At 37.1% G+C, this 20,260-nt stretch overlaps 4 protein-coding genes across 4 annotated transcripts; 1 reads left to right on the top strand and 3 right to left on the bottom strand.

The window, feature by feature from the left end:
- Positions 1 to 2,675: 2,675 nt before the first annotated feature.
- Positions 2,676 to 7,268, bottom strand: LOC112517318 (pollen-specific leucine-rich repeat extensin-like protein 3). The gene has a single exon (XM_025124714.1). The coding sequence runs from the start codon at positions 6,291 to 6,293 to the stop codon at positions 4,809 to 4,811; it is 1,485 nt and encodes a 494-aa protein (XP_024980482.1). The 5' UTR covers positions 6,294 to 7,268; the 3' UTR covers positions 2,676 to 4,808.
- Positions 3,092 to 4,506, top strand: LOC112516305 (probable inactive receptor kinase At5g16590). Its single transcript, XM_025123322.1, has 2 exons — positions 3,092 to 3,581; positions 3,953 to 4,506. Exons 1-2 carry the CDS (start codon positions 3,092 to 3,094, stop codon positions 4,504 to 4,506), a joined length of 1,044 nt encoding a protein of 347 aa, XP_024979090.1.
- Positions 7,269 to 7,436: 168 nt separating the features above from the next.
- Positions 7,437 to 8,804, bottom strand: LOC112517319 (CCG-binding protein 1). The gene is made up of 3 exons (XM_025124715.1): positions 8,477 to 8,804; positions 8,035 to 8,108; positions 7,437 to 7,964 (listed from the first exon to the last, which is right to left on the bottom strand). Exons 1-3 carry the CDS (start codon positions 8,661 to 8,663, stop codon positions 7,626 to 7,628), a joined length of 600 nt encoding a protein of 199 aa, XP_024980483.1. The 5' UTR covers positions 8,664 to 8,804; the 3' UTR covers positions 7,437 to 7,625.
- Positions 8,805 to 9,228: 424 nt separating this feature from the next.
- LOC112517477 lies at positions 9,229 to 16,399 on the bottom strand. Its single transcript, XM_025124924.1, has 14 exons — positions 16,207 to 16,399; positions 15,149 to 15,551; positions 14,596 to 14,773; positions 13,543 to 14,505; positions 13,272 to 13,372; positions 13,036 to 13,180; positions 12,565 to 12,633; positions 12,217 to 12,262; positions 11,011 to 11,462; positions 10,553 to 10,632; positions 10,192 to 10,327; positions 9,919 to 10,105; positions 9,751 to 9,833; positions 9,229 to 9,658 (listed from the first exon to the last, which is right to left on the bottom strand). Exons 1-14 carry the CDS (start codon positions 16,304 to 16,306, stop codon positions 9,536 to 9,538), a joined length of 3,066 nt encoding a protein of 1,021 aa, XP_024980692.1. The 5' UTR covers positions 16,307 to 16,399; the 3' UTR covers positions 9,229 to 9,535.
- Positions 16,400 to 20,260: the final 3,861 nt, after the last annotated feature.

The raw sequence follows: 20,260 nt of genomic DNA, 5'->3' as shown, positions 1-20,260 counted from the left end.
GTTTATTTAATCTCATTTAATAATAACCGTTTGATGATAAAATGAACGATCAAGATCGGTTCACATAGTTTGTACCATATGGTTGGTTTCTATGAACCAGCCCCTATATATATATATATATATATATATATGTGTGTGTGTGTGTGTTAATATGAAATAATATGACAAATAAATAAAAGTAATTTGGATATTAATTGAACATTTAGAATACTTTAAACTAAACTTATTAAGGTATTGTTTATTTACTTTTTAATAGTTCTATTAAGATAGAGTTTTTGAATCGTTAAGAGATGAATTTTGTTTGAATAAAAGGTATACTTCTTGATGGTTCTAAAACCTTCTGAATGATTTTGTATCGTGAGCTTCCCTTAACCATTCAGCACCATATACTCATTCTGAACAATTACCAAACAATTATATTTCATTTTGCACTATATTATAAGAGCTTGATAATCATTCTGGTCATTTAATCATTCTGCATCAAATCATTCAGCAATTGTTAAACAGTCCCTTAATGTTTTAATGGTCGTGTTCAATAAAAGCATGTCTTTTACTAACTTATTTTTATGTTTCAAATTATTCAAATGGTAATTATATTATAACTCAAGTAAACTATGATTTTCGTTCCTATGGTTTGAGAAAAATTATGATTTTTGTTCTTATGATTTTGAAATTGTGATTTTTTCAGTCATATGATTTGTAAATTTATTACTATTTTTGTCCTTGAAATAAAATATGTTGACTCCTACATTAACTTAGAAGTATTTTAATCTTTTTGATTTTTTTTTTGTTTATTAAGTATATTATTAGTATTTTTGTTTTTTTAATTTAATAAAACTATACATTTTTTTGATAAAAAATTAATGGATAAAATAACATAGAGTAAATTACAAATTCCATCCCTATGCTTATTTAATTAAATGAGTTTTTAATTAAATTTATTATCTCATGTCCTACACAAATATTTATAAAAAGATCATGAATTTAATTAAAATCTCAATCAAAGTTATATACCTATGGTTATGTGGTTGCATATATAATATATAAATGATACCTATATAATGTATTTTAAAATAAATCAAATGGAAGTATAAAGTGACCAAATCACCCTTGATTTAACTTAACTAGGGTGGCATTTGATTTGCATAATATTTTTGGATGAAATAAAATCTGTTAAAGAAATTTGACTTTGAAGAAATTGAAATGGATGTTGTCATGTTAGACTATCTGTTTGGTTGAGCAGACATTGGAATGTAATTTGTTAAGCAATTAGAATCTGTCTGTTTGGTTTATCAAAATGTAGCTTTGGAACTAGAATGAAATATTGGTGACCAAAATGCCCTTTTTGAAAATTTTAACTTTTTTAAAACTAAAAGTACTTTAATAAAATAATTATTTAATATGTAAATCAATATAAAATACACAACCCAAATATACCCCATAAGCCAAAGGACGTTACTAAATCAACGATGATAGGCGGTGGTTTTAGATCGATGGTGGTCCACGGTGGTACAGATCGGTGGTGGTCCGCAGTGGTTCAGATGACGGTGGTCCGCGGTGGTTCAGATCGATGGTGGTCCGCAGTGGTGTAGATGGCGGTGGTTCAGATTGATGGTGGTCAGCGGTGGTTCAAATGGACAATGGTTCAAATCGGTGGTGTCCGACGATGATTCATATCGGTGGTAGTTGCTAGTGGTCGGCAGTGGTTCAGATCGGTGGTGATCCGTGGTGCTTTTAAGTGGTGGTGGTCGGATGTGGTTCAGATAGGCTGTGGGTCAGATCGACGATAGATCAGATCGGTGGTTGTTCATATCGGTGATGTCAACGGTAATTCAAATCGGTAGTAGTTGGCGGTGGTTCAGATCAATGGTGGTATGTGGTGGTTCAGATGGCGATAGTCGACGGTGGTTCAGATAGGTTGTGGTCCATGGTGGTTTAGATGGCGGTGATTGGCGGTAGTTCAGATTGATGATGGATCAGATCGGTGGTGGTTCAAATTGACGGTAGCCGGTGGTGGTTAAGATCACCGATGGTGGTTGGCGGTGGTTCAGATCGGTGGTAGTCGGCGGTGTTGGTCGATAGTGGTTCAGATGGCGATGGTCGGCGGTGACTTAAATCGATGATAGTCGAAGGTGGTCGACAATAATCGTATTGAGTTTTATGAGATTAAGGTATATTGGGTTAAAAACATATTTGGTATTATGAAAACAGAGAATTTCATTCCATCAAAATATCATGTATTTACTAAGGAATATTAAATTCTTTTATTTATGAAATTTGTAGAATTTTGAAGATTCTTTCTGTCAAAAAGAATGACCAAGTGGAGGAATGAAATTTGATCAATGAAATTTCACATTCTAATTCCATAAGATTCCTTTAAAATCTGCGAACCAAACTCCACGTGGGTTTGTAGAGTTGGCACAAAGGACCTAATCCGAAACATTTGTTACAACCACCTCTGTTTTTTGTTTATATGAACATCCCATTGGAGACGCTAACTTAGAATGTGAAGGATGTAATGTGATAATGGTTATAGTTTGTATAGAAATAATCAATTTTTTGTCCTTTACATGTTACAACTGTTTCCTTTTATATAATTTGATACAACGATGGGGACTTGTGTTTTGAACCCTAATTACTATTTACTCCCAATGTTGGAATGTGTTCCCTTTTTGTCACACCTCAAATATTCTAATTCATCAATTTTATACAACTTTTGTTTCTTATGCTGAATCGTCGGGTAAAAGATGTTTACCAACAATCAATTTTGATGGTCGAGAATGTTACCATTAAGATAAATGATGATGGTGATTATTATCAGTAAATACTTACCTAATAAACATTTAATAAACAGCTCCATAATTACATTTTTAGTTATTTTGGCTTATATGTAATTAAAAAAAGAAATACAACTTTTATACATTGATTCTTGGGTAAAATTCAATGTGGAAGCCTTGTCTATGTACCAACTTTACAGGATGATTCCAAAGATTCAGGTGAAAACATCTATGACCATTAAATCCATCATCAACCAATAACTTATTTTTAAATCTCTAAACAATGCCCATTTTATTTCACTCCATTTCTAACTATGAACAAGCTTCATCATTCATGGCAATTCTTCTTTATCCTCATAATGTTCATCCTCTGTGGACTCTATAGAGCCATAACCTTTATTTCAACCAAAGTAGCCAAATCCACCAACACCAAAGTCACCAACCCGACCCCGATTTCGTTAGAGGTCAAGGTCAGACTTCCCACCCGGGTCATCTTTGGAGATGATCAGACCCTTCGAAGATTTGATCCCTCCGAGCTTGTTCAGTTGCCTAAGAACAGGCTCGGAGAGGGATCGTTAGGGACGCTTTACAAGGTCGTCCTTGATTGCGGATTGACGATTACGATAAGGAGAATACGTAAAGAGATTACTAGTGTGGGTGATTTCGAGTATTGGGTCAGGTTTTTTGGTGGTGTTTGTGACGACCATTGGTTGTTGCCGATGTGGTTTGGTTTTTGGTATGGTCGGGAAGCTTTTGTTATTCATGAGTACTTGTGTTTAGGCAGCTTGGAGGAGCTCTTGCATGGTAAATAAAGCTCTCTTAGTTTTACCTCCTTTCCGAATATTCTCATATAGTATCAGAGCCACGGTCTACCACTCTAGCAACTCGACATTCCGAGGCAATTTATATTTTTCTAGCCCCCTTTCCACACTCTTGGCAAAATATGTGACCGTTTGGCCTCCGTTGGAGGGAGAGTAATCTAATGGGTTCCACATTTTCACAACATTGTTACGACATCTGAGATGTGGTATTCCTAGAAACTATAGTGGATAAGCAAATACCATCAAATAAACTATGACCGATTTGATGAATTTTCAGTTAGTTTGTTGATACTATGACATGTAAGGCTTCATCTTTATGGGAACGCTAATTCTTGAATGATTTCATAAATGCAGGCAGCGAAGGCGTTCAATTTACGCCCTTAAGTTGGAAAATCAGGCAGCAAATAACGCTAGGGGCAGCAAAAGCAGTAGCATCGATTCACAGTCGATTTACAGAAACCGGTGAACCTCTTGTTTGTGGGGTGATCAAGTCTTCTAACTTCCTGCTACAAGCCGACTTCTCCCCTCGCCTTTCCAGCTACGAGACACCATACTTTATCTCTCCATCTACAATCATCAGAAGAAACTGCGGCCGAATGGCGCCCGAATTAACAAGGACACGCCGTATCTCCAAGTCTTTTACTCAAGCGTCAGATGTCTACAGTTTTGGGATTCTGATGTTGGAGCTTATAAGCGGGAAGAAACCTTCGGTGACTAACCTGGGACAATATGTAGCGGAGAAAAGAAAGAGAGAGGGGCCGAAGGGGGTTCCTGATAAAAGAATGTCGGATGTCACTGAAAATGTTTCGCTTATGATCATTATCGCAGGGCATTGCCTCTCGTCTGATCCGAAGCAACGGCCTTCGATGGGACGCATAGTGGAGATGATTCAAGCAGCTCTTGAGTAACTCTTGTATGCAAATTATGATGTATGAAATCTTAACAGCGACCAAATGATACACACTCTACTTTTGAATGAAATATACTGGATTTGTTTGGTTTGGTTTTACACGTAGAAGTGATGATTATAAAAAAGCAGGCATGACTTAATTATACAGAAAAGAGATGAATGAAATGTAAATCTTTTCTCATTAGTAATTCAATACAAGTTAGTCTACAAAGGGTTCTTTTCTACCAAAAAAGGTTACTAACATAAAGAAGTGTTCTAGTGGTTTAATATCTAATATCCTTGGAACACTGGTGGCGGTGGTTATGAATGACGGGGACCCATGTGGGGTGGAAGTGATAGAACTGCTGCAGGAGGTGGTAGAACAGGTGGCGGTGGAGGTGGGAACTGGAGAGGTGGTGGTGGAGCCGGAACTGGTGTCTTTGGTAGTTGTTGAACGGTTGATGGTTTAGGTGTTGGTGGAGTAACCTTTGGTGGTTGTGGAACAGTCGTTGGCTTAGGCGGAGCCTTTTTGCGTGTGGGTGGAGTAACCGGTGGTGGTGGTGATGGTGGTGGTGGTTTCGGCTTACGTCTTCGTATGTTCCGGTTTCTAGGTACAACAATAGTAGGACTATATCGTGGTCCACAACCCACAGTCTTGCAATCAACCGCACGGCTGAGCATCGGCAAACAGATCTTATCGGATTTTTGATTTGGTTTCGAGGGAAAGCAATTGTCTTTAATATCCAAAACAGGCTTGTCTTGCTCAGAAAGCTTTTCACATTCTGCGCCAATCTCATTGAAGTAGTTGTTAGAGATGGTAAAATTCGATAGCGACGGCAAACTGCAAATGCTCTCCAACACCTTCCCAGTCAATAAGTTGAAAGAAATGTCAAACTCCTGGACCATCTTCAACCTCTCCAAACTTTTAGGAAGGGGACCAACAATCATGTTGTTACTCACATCGAAGAGCGTCATGCCCTGCAGCATCCCCACCTCCTCCGGCAGGCAACCGGCGAGAAGATTGTTGGATAAAAGACCCTGTTCTAAATACGGCATGTGTCCAAAGCTTTTGGGTATGCACCCACTAAACTTGTTATTAGATAAAACGAGCATGGAAGCAGGCGAATTCCCCATGTTTTCTGGAAGACGGGAATGGAAGCGATTGTTGTTTACAACAATGGCATCAAGTTCTTTATCAAAGAGTTCAGGAGGCAATGCGCCTTCGAATTCATTATATCTAATATCAAGAAACTTCAAAGAAGGGATCCCCAAGATAACACTAGGAAAGGGACCAACGAAACGGTTATCACTGGCATCAAGTTCAAACAAGAGCATAAGATTTGAGAAGCTCTTGGGAAAGATTCCATAGAACCTGTTAGAATGAATATGGAGGATGCCAAGGTCGGTTAACAAGCCAAGCTGAGGAACAAGATGTCCAGCAATGTCTCCAAAATTAAGATCAATCGAAAAAACGGTCTCGGTTTTTGGGTCATCAAGAGCATGGGAACAGAAAACCCCGGTGTAAGAACAGACATCTGGACCTACCCAATCCCCGGTGACGTTTTGTGGATCCGAGTAGATGACCTTCTTCCATTCTTGGAAGGCACAATAAGCCTTCTTAAGCCTAGGATTGGGAAATATCAAGTTGGGATCGACCTCGAGTTTGAAATCATCAGGTAGAGGGTCGGTTTGTCTTAAAGATATTAGCCGTCGACGGCTAACAGTATCGACCTGAACCTTTGTTAAGGCAATGGAAAACGATGAAAAGGAGAAGATGAAAAGAAGGAAGCCTAAGGCTTTTTGCATTTTGAAAGGGTTTAGGAAAACCACCTTTGGCTTGGCCAAAGGTTGCCAAAAGGGGTTCCATAAGAGGAAGGGTTGTTATACGAGGTTGTGAATTGGGAGGATGGTGTTACATGTTGTTGAATGGTGAATGTATCTTTACCACCATATATCTCTCCACACCACAAAATCTGAATCTGGCTTTGCTAGAATCTCGTTAATTTTTCAAAAGAATATGTTATGGCTTTGGTCACTGCCATTTGTTGATTTCGTCCTTTTAGTACCTCCCACTAATAGTCGTCAATTTCCATCCATTAAGTGCCCTTTACATGAGAGGGCAATATGGTCATTTTTACCCTTTAAGTGTGATTAGTCAATTTCCTTGTCGTCACCGTCAACAACCCCCTCCCTTTTTTTGATTAACCTGGATATCCAACCCGTTATGCGAGCCGACTAATCCCAGGACGACTCCCCTTTTCATTTCACCTTCCACATCACCCAAAAGCAATCCCGCCAATGTATCTATTCTCCTCCATTGACGATGGTGCCTGATGCTAATTTTTCTGGTCGTTATAGACAGATAGGAGTAGGTCATTATGGGACGAACGGTTTTTGATCTACAGTTTTGTGGCTGGAGGAACGATGATTCTCTCTTAATCCACATAATTCACCGTCCAGGCAAGGGGGTCCCGTGGAGGAGAAAAGAGTATTTAGGGTTTCTTTGCAAAAAATATGTTAAATTGAAAGAGAAATGATAAAATGACAAGTCAGCCCCCATACCTAATGGATAGGATAGACGGACACTGGGGTCATTAACCAAAACGAAAACAAAACGCATACCACAAGAGTTGATTGTAATAAATGAAGTTTAGGAACAAAAACCAGGAAAATCAACATACTACAGAGACCAAATCCATAATTTACTCTTGTCAGAATAATATCGAAGAGTAAATTAAAAGATCCATCTCCTCACAAGATAAGATAAAAATCTTCCCACCCAAATTCTAACGTACCAATTCTATCAGTCTATCACATGAAAACACATCATCTCAGAAAAAAAAAATTGTGAATTTGAATTAAATAAATTTACAATATATAAAAATATGATCTCTTCATTGGTGGGACACGACAGGGATGATCCCGTGACAGTTTAGGTAACAGATTTTTATCTAAGACAATCTTTCGATTTCAATGAGTGTGCTAACGATTAATTAGAACAGGCATCCCTATAATATATACATCATCAAATTAACTTGCAAAAAGATATGTACATGCAAAAGCAAAAAGCAAAACCAGAGGAAACAAAGAAGGAACTAATTAACAAGGATATCACATAAGTAAATTAATTAACAGATATCAATCGGTTTCGTGATCAGGGGAAGGGGAGTACCAAGCTGGAAACTTGCCTTTTGATCGGAGCAATTGGGTGAAAGAGGAGTCCGGCATCTTCCAATTTTCCTCTTCTTCCATCTCCTCCCAGCTCTTTGGTATACCATCCGGCAGAGGACATTCTCTCCTTGCTCTTGATGTTATGTTATCTGAATCCGAATTACTACTTGATTTGGATCCATTTCGTTGCTGCATTTGCTTTTTTGTCTTGTGAATTTCAGAGATGCCATGTAAGCATCCAATCAGAGATTTTATTCCTCCTGATTCTAATATCACTTTCTCCACCTCTTCCTTTGGCGCTTCTTTCTGTTCAAAATCAATCAGTAAAACAACAGGTATAGTTGATTGAAACTGTTGTGTGGAAAAATTCGATTACCTGGAGTTCTTTGAGCTCGAAGTAGGCTCTCCAGCAGCTGTACGATGAATCTCCTTCCAGTGTTGAACAATAATCTGATAATCAGCAAAATAAATCCTTATTACTAAAATTTACCTTCGAAAAATCAATCTTCATGACTCCAAGGGTTGTTTGGAAGCAGTGATTATCTAAATCAATTTCTAATACTCGGATATAACTTATTTAATATAAATCTATTAGGGTTTTCTCCAATCAACATCCATTAATTTGTCCGGGATACTGCAATTAAAATCATAATAATCACGATTGAATGCGTTGATCATAAGTATGATTATCGAGATAAAAGTAGAATTACTGTATGCGATCCTAGCAGATGGATGCCATTAGATTTAAATTCAGTCAAAGATGGTTTCCAACAAATCAACAAATTAAGTCGCGGGAAAAAAGAGATCGACTACTATACCTGCTAGATCGTTTTCGGTTTTTTCTATCAAAGGAGGATCTTTAACGATTCTATCAATCTTACTTCGGCTAAAAGCTTCAAGTTTAGGTATATACGAGTTGCTTCTGGAAGAACAATAGATCTTCGTCGGAGCTAACCGCCGATAGCTAACGTGAGGAGTTTGAGAAGGCATTGATCTCATCATCATGATGACCGTCGTCGTCGCTGCAATTTTCGGAGTTGTAATAGAGACGGTATTGTGGAAGATATAGGAATTGAAGCGGGAAGCAGGTTGGATAAGGATGGTTGTTTGTTAACAAGACTAAAGTGACTGCTTGTTTATTTAATTACTATGACCGTGCGAGGAGGGCCGTTGGATTAATTGACCTGTGGGTAGGGTGTGGTGTTGTGGAAGGCGGTTGGGTTACGTGGCGTAGGATAAGTCTACGTGCGGGAGCGCCCACAATAGCACCTTTTTTGCCTTTTCAGGAGGTATTCCTTTCATCCATCATTGGGTTGCACTTGCACACAAGTTTCCAAAGGTCGGTGTTTGATGTTTTTGAAGTAAAAATTCAATTTTGGTCCCTAAAGTTTACAATATTTTAAATATCACCCTCAAACTTTAAAAACTAAGTTTTGTGTTCAAAATGGACTCGAGCTTGAGAACTATTAAGCTCAAACGAGCTTGAGAACTATTAAGCTCAAACTCGTTTGAGCTCGAGTAACTCGTCAAAAGCTCAAATAGCTTACACCCCTAATTCCACCGTGCGTCAAGTCAAAACGTTGAATTTCCATTACACAGAAACATTTTCAAGCCAATTCATCGCATCAAGGGAAGAACATTCGGTTCAAACGACTCAAAAAACGACAAAACTACGGTCAAAATGGTTCACTAGAAGGGTACACGGTATCGTCAAACTATGCACATCCTAACTACAAATTTTTGTACAATTAAAACGAGATCAGATTAAGAATTTGAACATCTAGAAACCCAAAGAGAAAACAAGACCATGTAAACATCTAAATCTTGTCATCTGAAAACTTGTAAAAACTTGTGGAAACAATGAACGAAAGACGAATCTATACGGGCGGGAATTGCTTCTTATCGTGAACATCGGTTATGATATCATGCAGCTCGGGAAAGACTGTTATGATCACGAGTTCTAGTAATCCGTACGCAAGTTGCTTCAAACATACATCAGACTGCAAATATGACAACGAATCGGTAACTGTGAGAATATGTGAGACTCCATTAGATTACTGCCATCAAGGAGAGAAGGGAGGTTATATATTACCTGGAGAAAATAATATACGTCTTTTGCACAACGCTTGTATTGGTTATGACCGATCAAGCTGACCAATGTAGAAGGTGCTCCGTCTAAAACGAAGAAGGGTGTATTAGATATTTGACAAATCTAACGTCAAAAACGATTTAAGAGAAAAAGAGATGAATTAATGCTCACTAAAGATCATCTTTTTGACATCGCTAGCCCTTCGAGCAGCCTCCAGTTGCTCCTCGAACGACCCTTGTTTGTTCACCCTACTGCTAGATGGATGACTTGCAGTTCGCGGAGAATCTTGATCAGATTGAGAACCCGTTTGAGTTTGAGCATTTAATCTCGTGAAAAACACACCTTCCGGCCACAAAACCTAACACAAAACCCCATTATTATAACTACTAATTACAGTTCAACCACCGATTCCTTTTGTAGTTACAAGATTTTATTGCAACTTACATCTTGGATCCAACGGATCCCGTGAGCCACGATGTCATCTCGCCTGAGCCAATGTATTTGGCGTAAGAGCCAGTCATCGATAGCATCTTCCATCATTAACTGCAAAATTTGCTTTGATATCCAAAACACCTGTCGTCTGCATAAACAACGATAATTGTCTGAAAAATTGACAATTCCAACCCCACTACAACTCGAGAAGCTATTGCTCTTATACCATTCATAAAACGTCAAGCTCAAAGCAGCAGACTGGCCCAATAGTCTATAATCAACGATCAGGAGCCTCAAACGTTACATTATCCCGCCCAAAGTAACGTCTGGTGTATGATGTACATAATATACACACAAGCCAAAAGTGACTAACCTTAACCAGCCTCTTCGGTTGAGTTGAAATATCTTGTCCACCAAATTTAGCAACGGAACACTCACGTTAGGTGGTGTCCACTGCAACGAAATACAAAAACAAAATATTCAGACAAAAGAAAACAAGGGCTAAAAAAAGCGATTCAGAAATTGCTTCATCATGAATATGAAACAGAGAAAAACTAAGCTTTTGATCCTAAAATCATAAGCCAGATGATTTCTTAAAGCTACAAAAAGTCATTTGCACCTTAGGTTTGTTCTCTCGAGTTTGGATTGCAGACAATGCACGTTTCGGGTGGGTTTGGTACGTGGACGGGTCTGGACTAGCGAGAGAGTGAGGTGGGCGGTTGAAAGAATTGTGGAAGGTTTGAGGGTTTTAACTTTACATGGGTAGTTTAGTAATTTACCAATCTTGTGAAAGTAAAAACTCATTGCAAAGAGATTAAATAGAAAAAAAACCTCTGCTGGCACACCGAGCGGATCTTCCAGTCGGTTGGAAGTTGAAGGAAAATTTGCAGCCAGATTGAGTATTTCGGATCGCACTCCTCTTTTGTCCGTATCTAAGCTTCTTATAAGTTCATCATGCTTGACAACCCTTGGTGGAAATCCTTTCGAGTTTAACTCGCTGTCAGAATGCCACCCGTTAAGTGGTGCACTAGAATCCGTCTCATCATGGTCAATTGTTTCCTCTTTGTCATGGTCCTCGTTATCAGAAAGACTATTAGCCGACTCTGAGGTAGTTTGTCTCGTGAAGGAATTACTAAGTTCATCTGCTTTCCACGTTAAACTTCTGCTTGTAGCCGAAGACACGGGTTCATAAGTGAAAGATGGGCCAGCAACTTTCCGCATCAAACCATCTGAAACGCCTTTGAATTGACGGACGATATCGTCCACAGCGTCATCCACATTGACTGTTATACCAAAGACAAACATTTAGACATTTAAACATATTTTAGAAATATATGTAGAGCTACAAGCTTAGAGCCTACAAGATTTAGGCTATGTTTGGCAAACTAGCTGATAATTAACTGGTGGCTGAAAAGCTCTGTTGGTTGATAAGCTAGCTGTTAGTTGATATACTAGTCATTAAACTAGTCATGTTTGTGAAAAAGACTAGTTTATAAGCTAAACGATAATGTAAATGACCTAAAAGGACATGTTGAAAAATTAATTGGAAAAGTACAAGGGACATAATCGGAAAAAGGTGGAAAAAAGCCCTGAAGCTTAATAAAACGCTACATGGAAAAAGCTAGCTAATGGGTAACAAAACGGCGCTTTTTCAATAAGCCCAAAATATAAGCTAGCTTATGGCTAACCGAATGGGACTTCTCCAATAAGCTCAAAAAATAAGCCAACTTATGGTTGCCAAACATGGCCTTCAAAGACACTAGGAAAAATGATGATCGTGTCAAAAAATGCATGAGATGTGGTGACGTATATGACGTTATAGCATGCAAAAGTTAAAGATAATAAAGCATCCTCGTATGACCCTAGTTACAAGATTCTATCTGCCTCAATAAGTTCATTTTATCTGTAAAAACGATGTTTTTCGTCGTCTAGAATCAAACAGCAAACTGAACACAGACAACGTCCATACATGGGAGCGAATTCATTAAACAAACAAATAACTCGTATGCAGAATCCAATCGATGAAGAGCAACGCACCTGCTAAGGTTCTCATTACCGAAGAAGACTTCCCAAACGAGTAATTCTGCAGTAACGACAAAATAATCAGCTTGAACTAAGAATTAAATCTGTGATGGTAGCAAATCTACAAAGAAATAACCACAAGGGTGGTGCCTGATTGGTTTGAGCTTGACTCCAAAGGTCAAAAGAGCCAGGAGGTCCCATGTTCAAATCCAAGGAAACAAAAATCCCCTTGTGGCCACGGAGGTTCAAATGCTGTGACTCCGGGCTACGTGCAAAGCAAGTGGTTGCCCTGGGATTAGTCGGCTTGCATAGCGGGTTGGATATCCAGGTTAATAAAAAAAATATACAGAGAAAGAGAGTCACCTTTGAAGAAATACTCAAAAAGTCCCATACTTCGTGTTGCTCCGCAACGTTAGCTATAGACAGAAGATCCTACGGGGAACAAAATGCTTCCAATATTAAAGTTTCATATATTAAGTTTCGCTATTTTATCACTACAACAAAATTGGGTTTATAGGACGCCAAAGATGTCTAAATGTCCAAAAAGACTGCTTTATAAGACTGTTTTGAGAAGTGCCATATGAACACATCTTTTTATAAGAAACTTCTGAGAATAATGTCATATAAAAAGACTAATAAGACGCTTTATTTCAAAATTCTCCTATAAAACTTGTTAGGACACTTCTGAACTTATTGTAACACATTTATACAGGATGCATTTGTTTGGTTCTATAAACTTAAATCCTTAAGCAGACATTTAGACAGAATATGGCATCCTATAAAGCCGATTTTCTTGTAGCGTATGGAGAGAGACAGACAGAGCTGGAACCATACCTGCAGATATTTATCGAGCTGAATGCAGCGCTGATGTACAAACGCGTCCTCTGTGCTTGACGAAAATATTCTTTTAGGAGGCAAATGTAACGTATAGTTCGGGATGTCCTTAAGTTGTCGATGCAATCTCTCAAAATTCCGGTATCTACAGACGAAAATGCACATAATTTGTCTCTGGAAAACCATGGAAGGTAGCAATTTAGTATAGCTACTTGAGAAGGCGTCAAGAACGATACCTTCTTTTTACAAACCAAGTGTTGTTTTCAGCAGCTGTTACTGCAATTGAATAGACCGCAAACGATTTCGAACCAAGTTTCTCAAAGTACGCTCCTAGAACCTGCAGAAAGCACATAGCACTATAAATTTATAATTGAAGAAAATCTCGCCATAGTTGAAAATGCGTTTGTCTACGTTTTTTGCGAGTGGCATCCCGAGTGCCATGATTGAGTTGAATATATAAACAATGTTAGATAACAATGAAACAAACATGAAAGAGAATGTTGTTACCCGACACTTAAGCTTCGGAACATATCCTTCAATGCGTAATACTTTATCAAAACCAGCATTCGTATTATGTACATCACGTTTGCCGACATTTGCACTATAAAACTCTGTGATAATCGATCGGCTGACTTCTGGATATGCGGTTTCAATCTGAGTTTGATTGTTCAAATCAGAAGCGCTGTTTGATTTTCTAAAGATATTTTTACTTCCACCACCAACTATAGATTTTTCTTCAACTCCTCCTCCATCAAAATTCGATGCGTTACTTTGATCAACGTCAAAAAGATGGTCTTTCCGTTGACCGTCTAAATGAGGCTTTGGTGGGATCCCTACGCTGGTTGAAGTCTCGAGCTTTTTGGGCGATATTTCCTTTCCCTTAGTTTGCTTGATTCCACCGTCTATTCCAACCCCGGCTGATGTAGAAGACTGTACTCCTTTAGCAGCATTCTTCAGAGCTTTCTTCTTATAGTTTCTTCCTTTGGTCCACATATTTTCAAGATTTTCCGGCTGAAGAACCTCTGTCCTTCTCTGGGTTGCTGCCTCAAGAATTCGAGCCCAATCAGCAGCAGCCGGATGCTTTGTTTCTTCTTGAATTAAACCAGTAGAGATATTACAAGATTTAACTAAAGGAAGTGCTATCTCGTTATCATGCCTAGAAAGTTTCACATCACTTTCGTGACTATAAGAAAGATCGGGCCTTTTTGCAGAGCTTGTAGCAACGGCTTGATCCTGTTTATGGCCTTTAGAATTAGCCGATTGATCTTCATCCGCCTCTTTCCCTCCCTCGTTAGCAATGAAAATAAGCTCAAGCAACTCGTTGATATATGCGGGACTTGCAAATCTCATCACAGGTTCCATAACCAAACAAGCTAAAAGCTCTCGGGCAATGCAACGAACTAAAGCAGACTGAGCTTCACGTGGTTTTAGGACTACAGCCACAACAGCACCCATAATCCGCTTGAGAAACTGTAAAAAAAAGAAGCATCAGAAAGCATTCATTCACATAAAGATAATCGTTAAGACTTGTTATTTTACATCAAAACACTCCACTCACACCTTGTACTCACTCTCGGGAGATATCACAGCGGGATGAAGCTCCTTAGAAGCCATTAGATGATGTTTCAACCGTTCATCTCTTTCTTCTGACGATAATGTTACCATAACCTCCACACCGATAGCAGCTTGGTTCTTTCTAAAAAGCTCTAGGTGGACCCCAACTAGATCAACTACATCCCTGAAACGACATAAAAACTCTGGGAACTTTACTCTAGAACGAAACAATTCACTATCCTTTTAAATTTTACTGAAAAAGGCCTACTAAGGGTGCGTTTGGTATGCAGACTGCACCAGACAGGACGGGACTAGATGGGCGACAGTGAGGTTGGCGGGTGAACAAAATTTTGGAAGGTTTTACAGTTTTAATTTGACATGGGTAGTTAAGTAATTTACCAATCTTGTCTCATCTTTCTGGGTTTTGTTCCACCTATTTTGGTTAGTCCTGTTTGCAGTCTAATGTCATGCCAAACGAGGGACAACAAGTTTTTGTTTCGTACTGTCTCGTCCTGTACCGCATACTAAACGCACCCTTAGGTGTTCTAGACATACCCACCTCGTTAACAAGTCAACAAGGTTAATGTTCTTCACTCTTGCGGATATTTCAGCAAGAACGTCCATAATGATCGCTCGAATCAGCTCAGGTGCCTCCTTATCTGACGTAATATCTGAATACCACAGATCAACAACAAAGTCTTGCAAAAGCTTGTTAATAAAATCCTCCATAGCAGCCTCAACCACCGGTGAATCGATTTTCCGCTTCCATTTAGGCGGGGGAGGCAACGTGGAAAGCCTTGAATCATTCACAGACAACTGCTTCTTTTCCAAGTGTGACAAATACGTCTCTGGCCGGGTTTTCCTAATCTTCCAACGGAATTCAACTTCGTTTAACAGAATCCGTGATCCCGAAACCAAAAGTATAGCTATAGGAACGTTCATCCACATTGATTTACTGGTGTCTGTAATAATACAATAAACAATTAACATTCAGTTTACTGATTGACTACCCTTCTAAACCATCTTACAAAGTTTTTCTTTAGTTGCAAAAAAAAAAAAAGACTACGGGTTGTTTGTTTACCTCTTAATAGTTCCATTAAAAGGCAACCTCTGAATTAAGAGGTGAATCTTGTCTGGCAAAAAAAAAAAGTCTGCCTCTTAATGGTTCTAAAACCCTCTGAATCATTTTGTATCATGGATCTCCCTTAAGCATTAAGAGCCCTAATTTCTTTGTACACAAATACCAAACAAATATTTCATTTTGCACTATATCATGAGAGTTTCTTAATCATTCTAACCACTTAATCATTCTGCACTAAACCATTCAGCAATTGTTAAAAAGCCACTGCATTTTGCAGGAATAAACAATTTTGAGCAAAAAGTTGGCATTTGCAGTTTCAAGATTCATCTAAAATCACTAATCCTTGCAACTTAACTCTGTTTCACATTAATTCACATGATAATTTTAGGGTTCCAATTAAAAACCAAGTTCAGCCTCCAAACCAACAGAGTTAAAGAATCTTGATTCTGATCAAGAAACAAAAACCCCATTTAGAATATACAAAGAAAGACAGATATCAACATATACAAATACAAGCAATCAAGCAACGAACTTACGAGCTAAGAAGTAAGAGACAGCGAAGATACAAAGAGCCCACCACACAGTACGAAGCTTTGCTTCTTCGATCAGATCCTGTAAAGTTTCCATGGCCTTCATTGAGTCTAAACCCTAATACCTAATTGCCAAAATTAAGCATTAAACAAAAGAAGAAGCTAGTGGGTGGGTGATGATGAATCAGGAACTTTATTGAGCTGAAACAAGTAGAGATTCGATTTTGGGAAGGGGGGGGGGGGTTAGATTCAAGTGATGAGAAATTGGTATTTAGGATCAAGAAAACAAGGAGAGTGGTTTTCGTATTGGATTTGCGTGGAATGAAAGGAGAGGCAAAATCGTGGTTAGATGAACAGAAAGAACGATGTTATGGGGAGGTGTGATGATGATGATTAAGGCAACAAGAACAATAATTAAAGGGATCGTGCTGGTTGTGTCCTGTTCGATCGACTGCGGTATCCCCGATTTCCAAGCTTTTGGTTTGTTTATTTGGTTCCAAAGAATTTAGGAGTTGTATGGATTTACGATCCTAAAAATAAGAAATCAGATAATCAATCAATTAATATAATAAAAGTAAAAACTTGATTACCGCAATCTTAACTGGTTTTATACGAAACTTTTTCAACAACGCTAGTATGAGCAGTGATGGGTTCAGGATTTTTGCCTGATGAGACATCTTTAAGATAGATTAAAGGCATGTAAAGTCGTTCGATGTGTTTTTAATCTAATTTCACCGTTTCAAGAGATTTTTAAAAGGTTTTTGTTGATTTTGAATAATTTTTAAGGACTTTTTCTGTCTTTTTGGTTGATTTCGAGAGATTTTTTTGATTGACTTCGAGATACTTATTTTTGCTGGTAGGGGCATAAGAGGAAAATTATTGGGTATATTCTTATATGTTAGATTCGGACACGAATATGAGCGACATTTTTTATCTCATTCAGCGACGACTAAGACTACATGGTCTTACGAATACTTATGAATAAATTCAGAAATCATATGTAAGAACTATAATATTTCGTAATTTATTGTGTATTTAAGCAAAGTCGTTTCACTTCTTTGATAATTACATTTTTAGGTACTCAATCTGGTACAGAGATTAGTGTCTTTTGTTTCAAACAATTTAGGAGTTCTACTGTTCATGAATCAGTTTATATGAAAAGTAATATTTATCTGGATAATTAGCTTTTTGTTAAGATTTTTACTTGATTATTATCATCTTAATGATAATTATAATCAACTTACTTAACTATTTTAAACAAACTAGAAGGGTACTCACACAATGCAGCGAGGTACATCTTGATTTTAATATTTTTAATTTTATTATTTATCTCAGTCAATGTTATAATATGGTCTTATGTGAATTTGAGAAAAAACGATGTTTTTATTTTTTAATAAAATATAAATTTGAAGATATCATAAAAATTTGACAAAAATATATCGATATTAGTATCAAATTAACTATTTAAAATTCCTCATTTTTTGTGTAATTTTTTAATTCAAAAAATTTTCATTATAATTTAATTTAGGTACAATAACGAAGTAATTTATATTTGGTTCAATAATATAATTTTCTTATAAAGATAATAATTAATTATTTTGTTAGAACTCGATAACTATCCTAATTATATTCTATGTCTTTTATATTTTAAAATGAGATGCTTATCCTCTATTATGTTTATCCGTAGTTAGTTATACGAATTCAAATATCGAGCTTTAGAAAGTTGTATTTATGCATAATTTACTTGTAATCTTGAATTTTAAGTAATATGCATCAATATACAGTACTTTATGTATAAAAAATAGTTTTTAAAAATCTTTATCAAATGCTTTATAATATAGTATAGATCATTTGAATCGAAATGTTATGTTTAAAATTACATCAAAAAACAAAATATTATTATTATAAATAATTAAATGTACACGATAATAATGTATTCTAGAATGTAGTTTTTTTTTAACCCAAGCAAATACTTTAATTATATCTATTTTATGTTATGATCTTGAATTTAAAAAAAAAGAAAAAAATTTATTTGTGTTCTCGAGACCGACGGAAAGGGAAAGGAATGTAAGAAAATAAAGTTTCATGCTCTTGAACAAGAAAAAAAGGAGAGGAAAAATGTCATTATAGTTTACAAGATATAAGAAATGTAATCTGATGGGTTGTTTGCTTACCTCTTAATAGTTTCATTAGGGTGCGTTTGGTATGCAGACTACATGGGACAGGACCGGACATGCCATGGACAAAAAAAACATGGAACAAGGTGAGACTATTTTTAATTTTAGTGGGACAAATCTTGATATTTCTTGTTCCACCAAAAAAGGTGGAACAACATGAGACTAAAGTTAAAATGACAATATTTTGATTGATTTGTTGTCATTTTAGAATCATTATATGATATAAAATAACAATGAACAACATTTAAGGGTAATATGGTCATTTTAATAGTTTTGTCTTGTCCTGTCCTAGTCGTACCAAACATAGGACAGACAATTAGTCTTGTCCTGTACCGTCCAGGCTGTGTACCAAACACTACCTTAAGAGACAGATTCTGAATCGTTAAGAGATGAATCTTGTTTGGCAAAAAAAAGTCTGTCTCTTGATAGTTCTAAAACTCTTTGAATGATTTTGTATCTTGAGTCTCCCTTAATCATTCAACGCCTTAATTCCATTGCAAAAAATTACCGAACAATTATATTTCATTTTGCACTATATCATGAAAACTTCTTAATCATTCTGACCACTTAATTATTCTGCATCAAACCATTCAACAACTACCAAACAACCCATGAAGTGCTATTTGAACCACATTTTCTTAGATCTTAGGCATCATGCACCAAAATCTAATAGAATATCACAATCAAGTCTTACATATCAAAATTTAATAGAATATCGTAAACTGTCAATGACTATATATAGTTATTAATTGGATGGGTATTGGATGACCATTGGATTGGATCAGTTTGATTTTACTAGATTTTGGACCCATCATCCAAAAACCAAACGATCCAATTTGACCGATGTTGAAATTTTGGATCCAATCCGATCCAATTACAATTGAAGATAACTTTCTGCACACCCCTAATTTCAGGTATACTTGCTAACAACCTGCTTTAACTCTCACTAAGTTCATGACATATCTCATAAATCATATAAAACATCACATCATGTCATAACAATTGGATAAATTTATGTGTTTGTGTGTATATATCATCATCATGTGCATGCATGCATGTAAATCATATCAATCATAAGTCAACAAACGTTTACTATGTGGATCAAACATCAACCACTTCATACATGGGTATTTCTTGCGATACATGTATTGGTTCATACATCTTACATCATTCCATACAATACAACGGTACATCGTGACGTATATTGACCCATACGTCATTGGGTTTTCGCATAACCCGTCTCATGATAGGTTGAGTGACCGCAAAAGTCGCATTAAATGCGAAGTAGCGGGCACATTCGGATGTCCACAAGGTTATCTTCAGAGACATCCCCAATAACTAAATTCTAACAACTTAGAGGTTGTTTACCGAAATGCTTACACGGTAAGTACTTACCTATAGGAGTCAATACTAAAATTTATTTTGATGAGTAAGATTTTAGTACATCAAAACGTATTGAATGCAACAATTTACCGGGTAAGCGCTTACGTGGGCAAGAGTCGTAATCTTCGCTTACCGGGTAAGACTCTCCATCCTTCTCATCGCTTTTACCCTGTAAGATTCTTGGCCCTTGTCATGTTCATCCGATAAGGAAATTTATTCGGTAAGCACTTTCCAAATAAGCGTTTAGTAAACGGCCCCTTAGTACTTCCAACGATCAAAAAACCACTACTTTTCATAAAAGTTGGTTGCAGTCTTGCGTTTGTGATGTTCTTTTAAATAAAAGATTTGTCTTTCATTCTAAAACACTTCCACTTGAGCATTAAAAACTCTTTATCAAGTTATTGAACCTCCATTCAAGCATTCAGAGCTTTTAGATCTCACATTTAACACTCAAACAATCATCCAAGAATTTCTTTGATCAAATCAATTGTGTTCTTCAA

This window comes from Cynara cardunculus (genome assembly GCF_001531365.2).
Source record: "Cynara cardunculus var. scolymus isolate 2C chromosome LG 8, CcrdV1, whole genome shotgun sequence".
NCBI lineage: Eukaryota > Viridiplantae > Streptophyta > Magnoliopsida > Asterales > Asteraceae > Cynara > Cynara cardunculus.
This window is presented reverse-complemented; position numbering and strand designations above follow the sequence as displayed.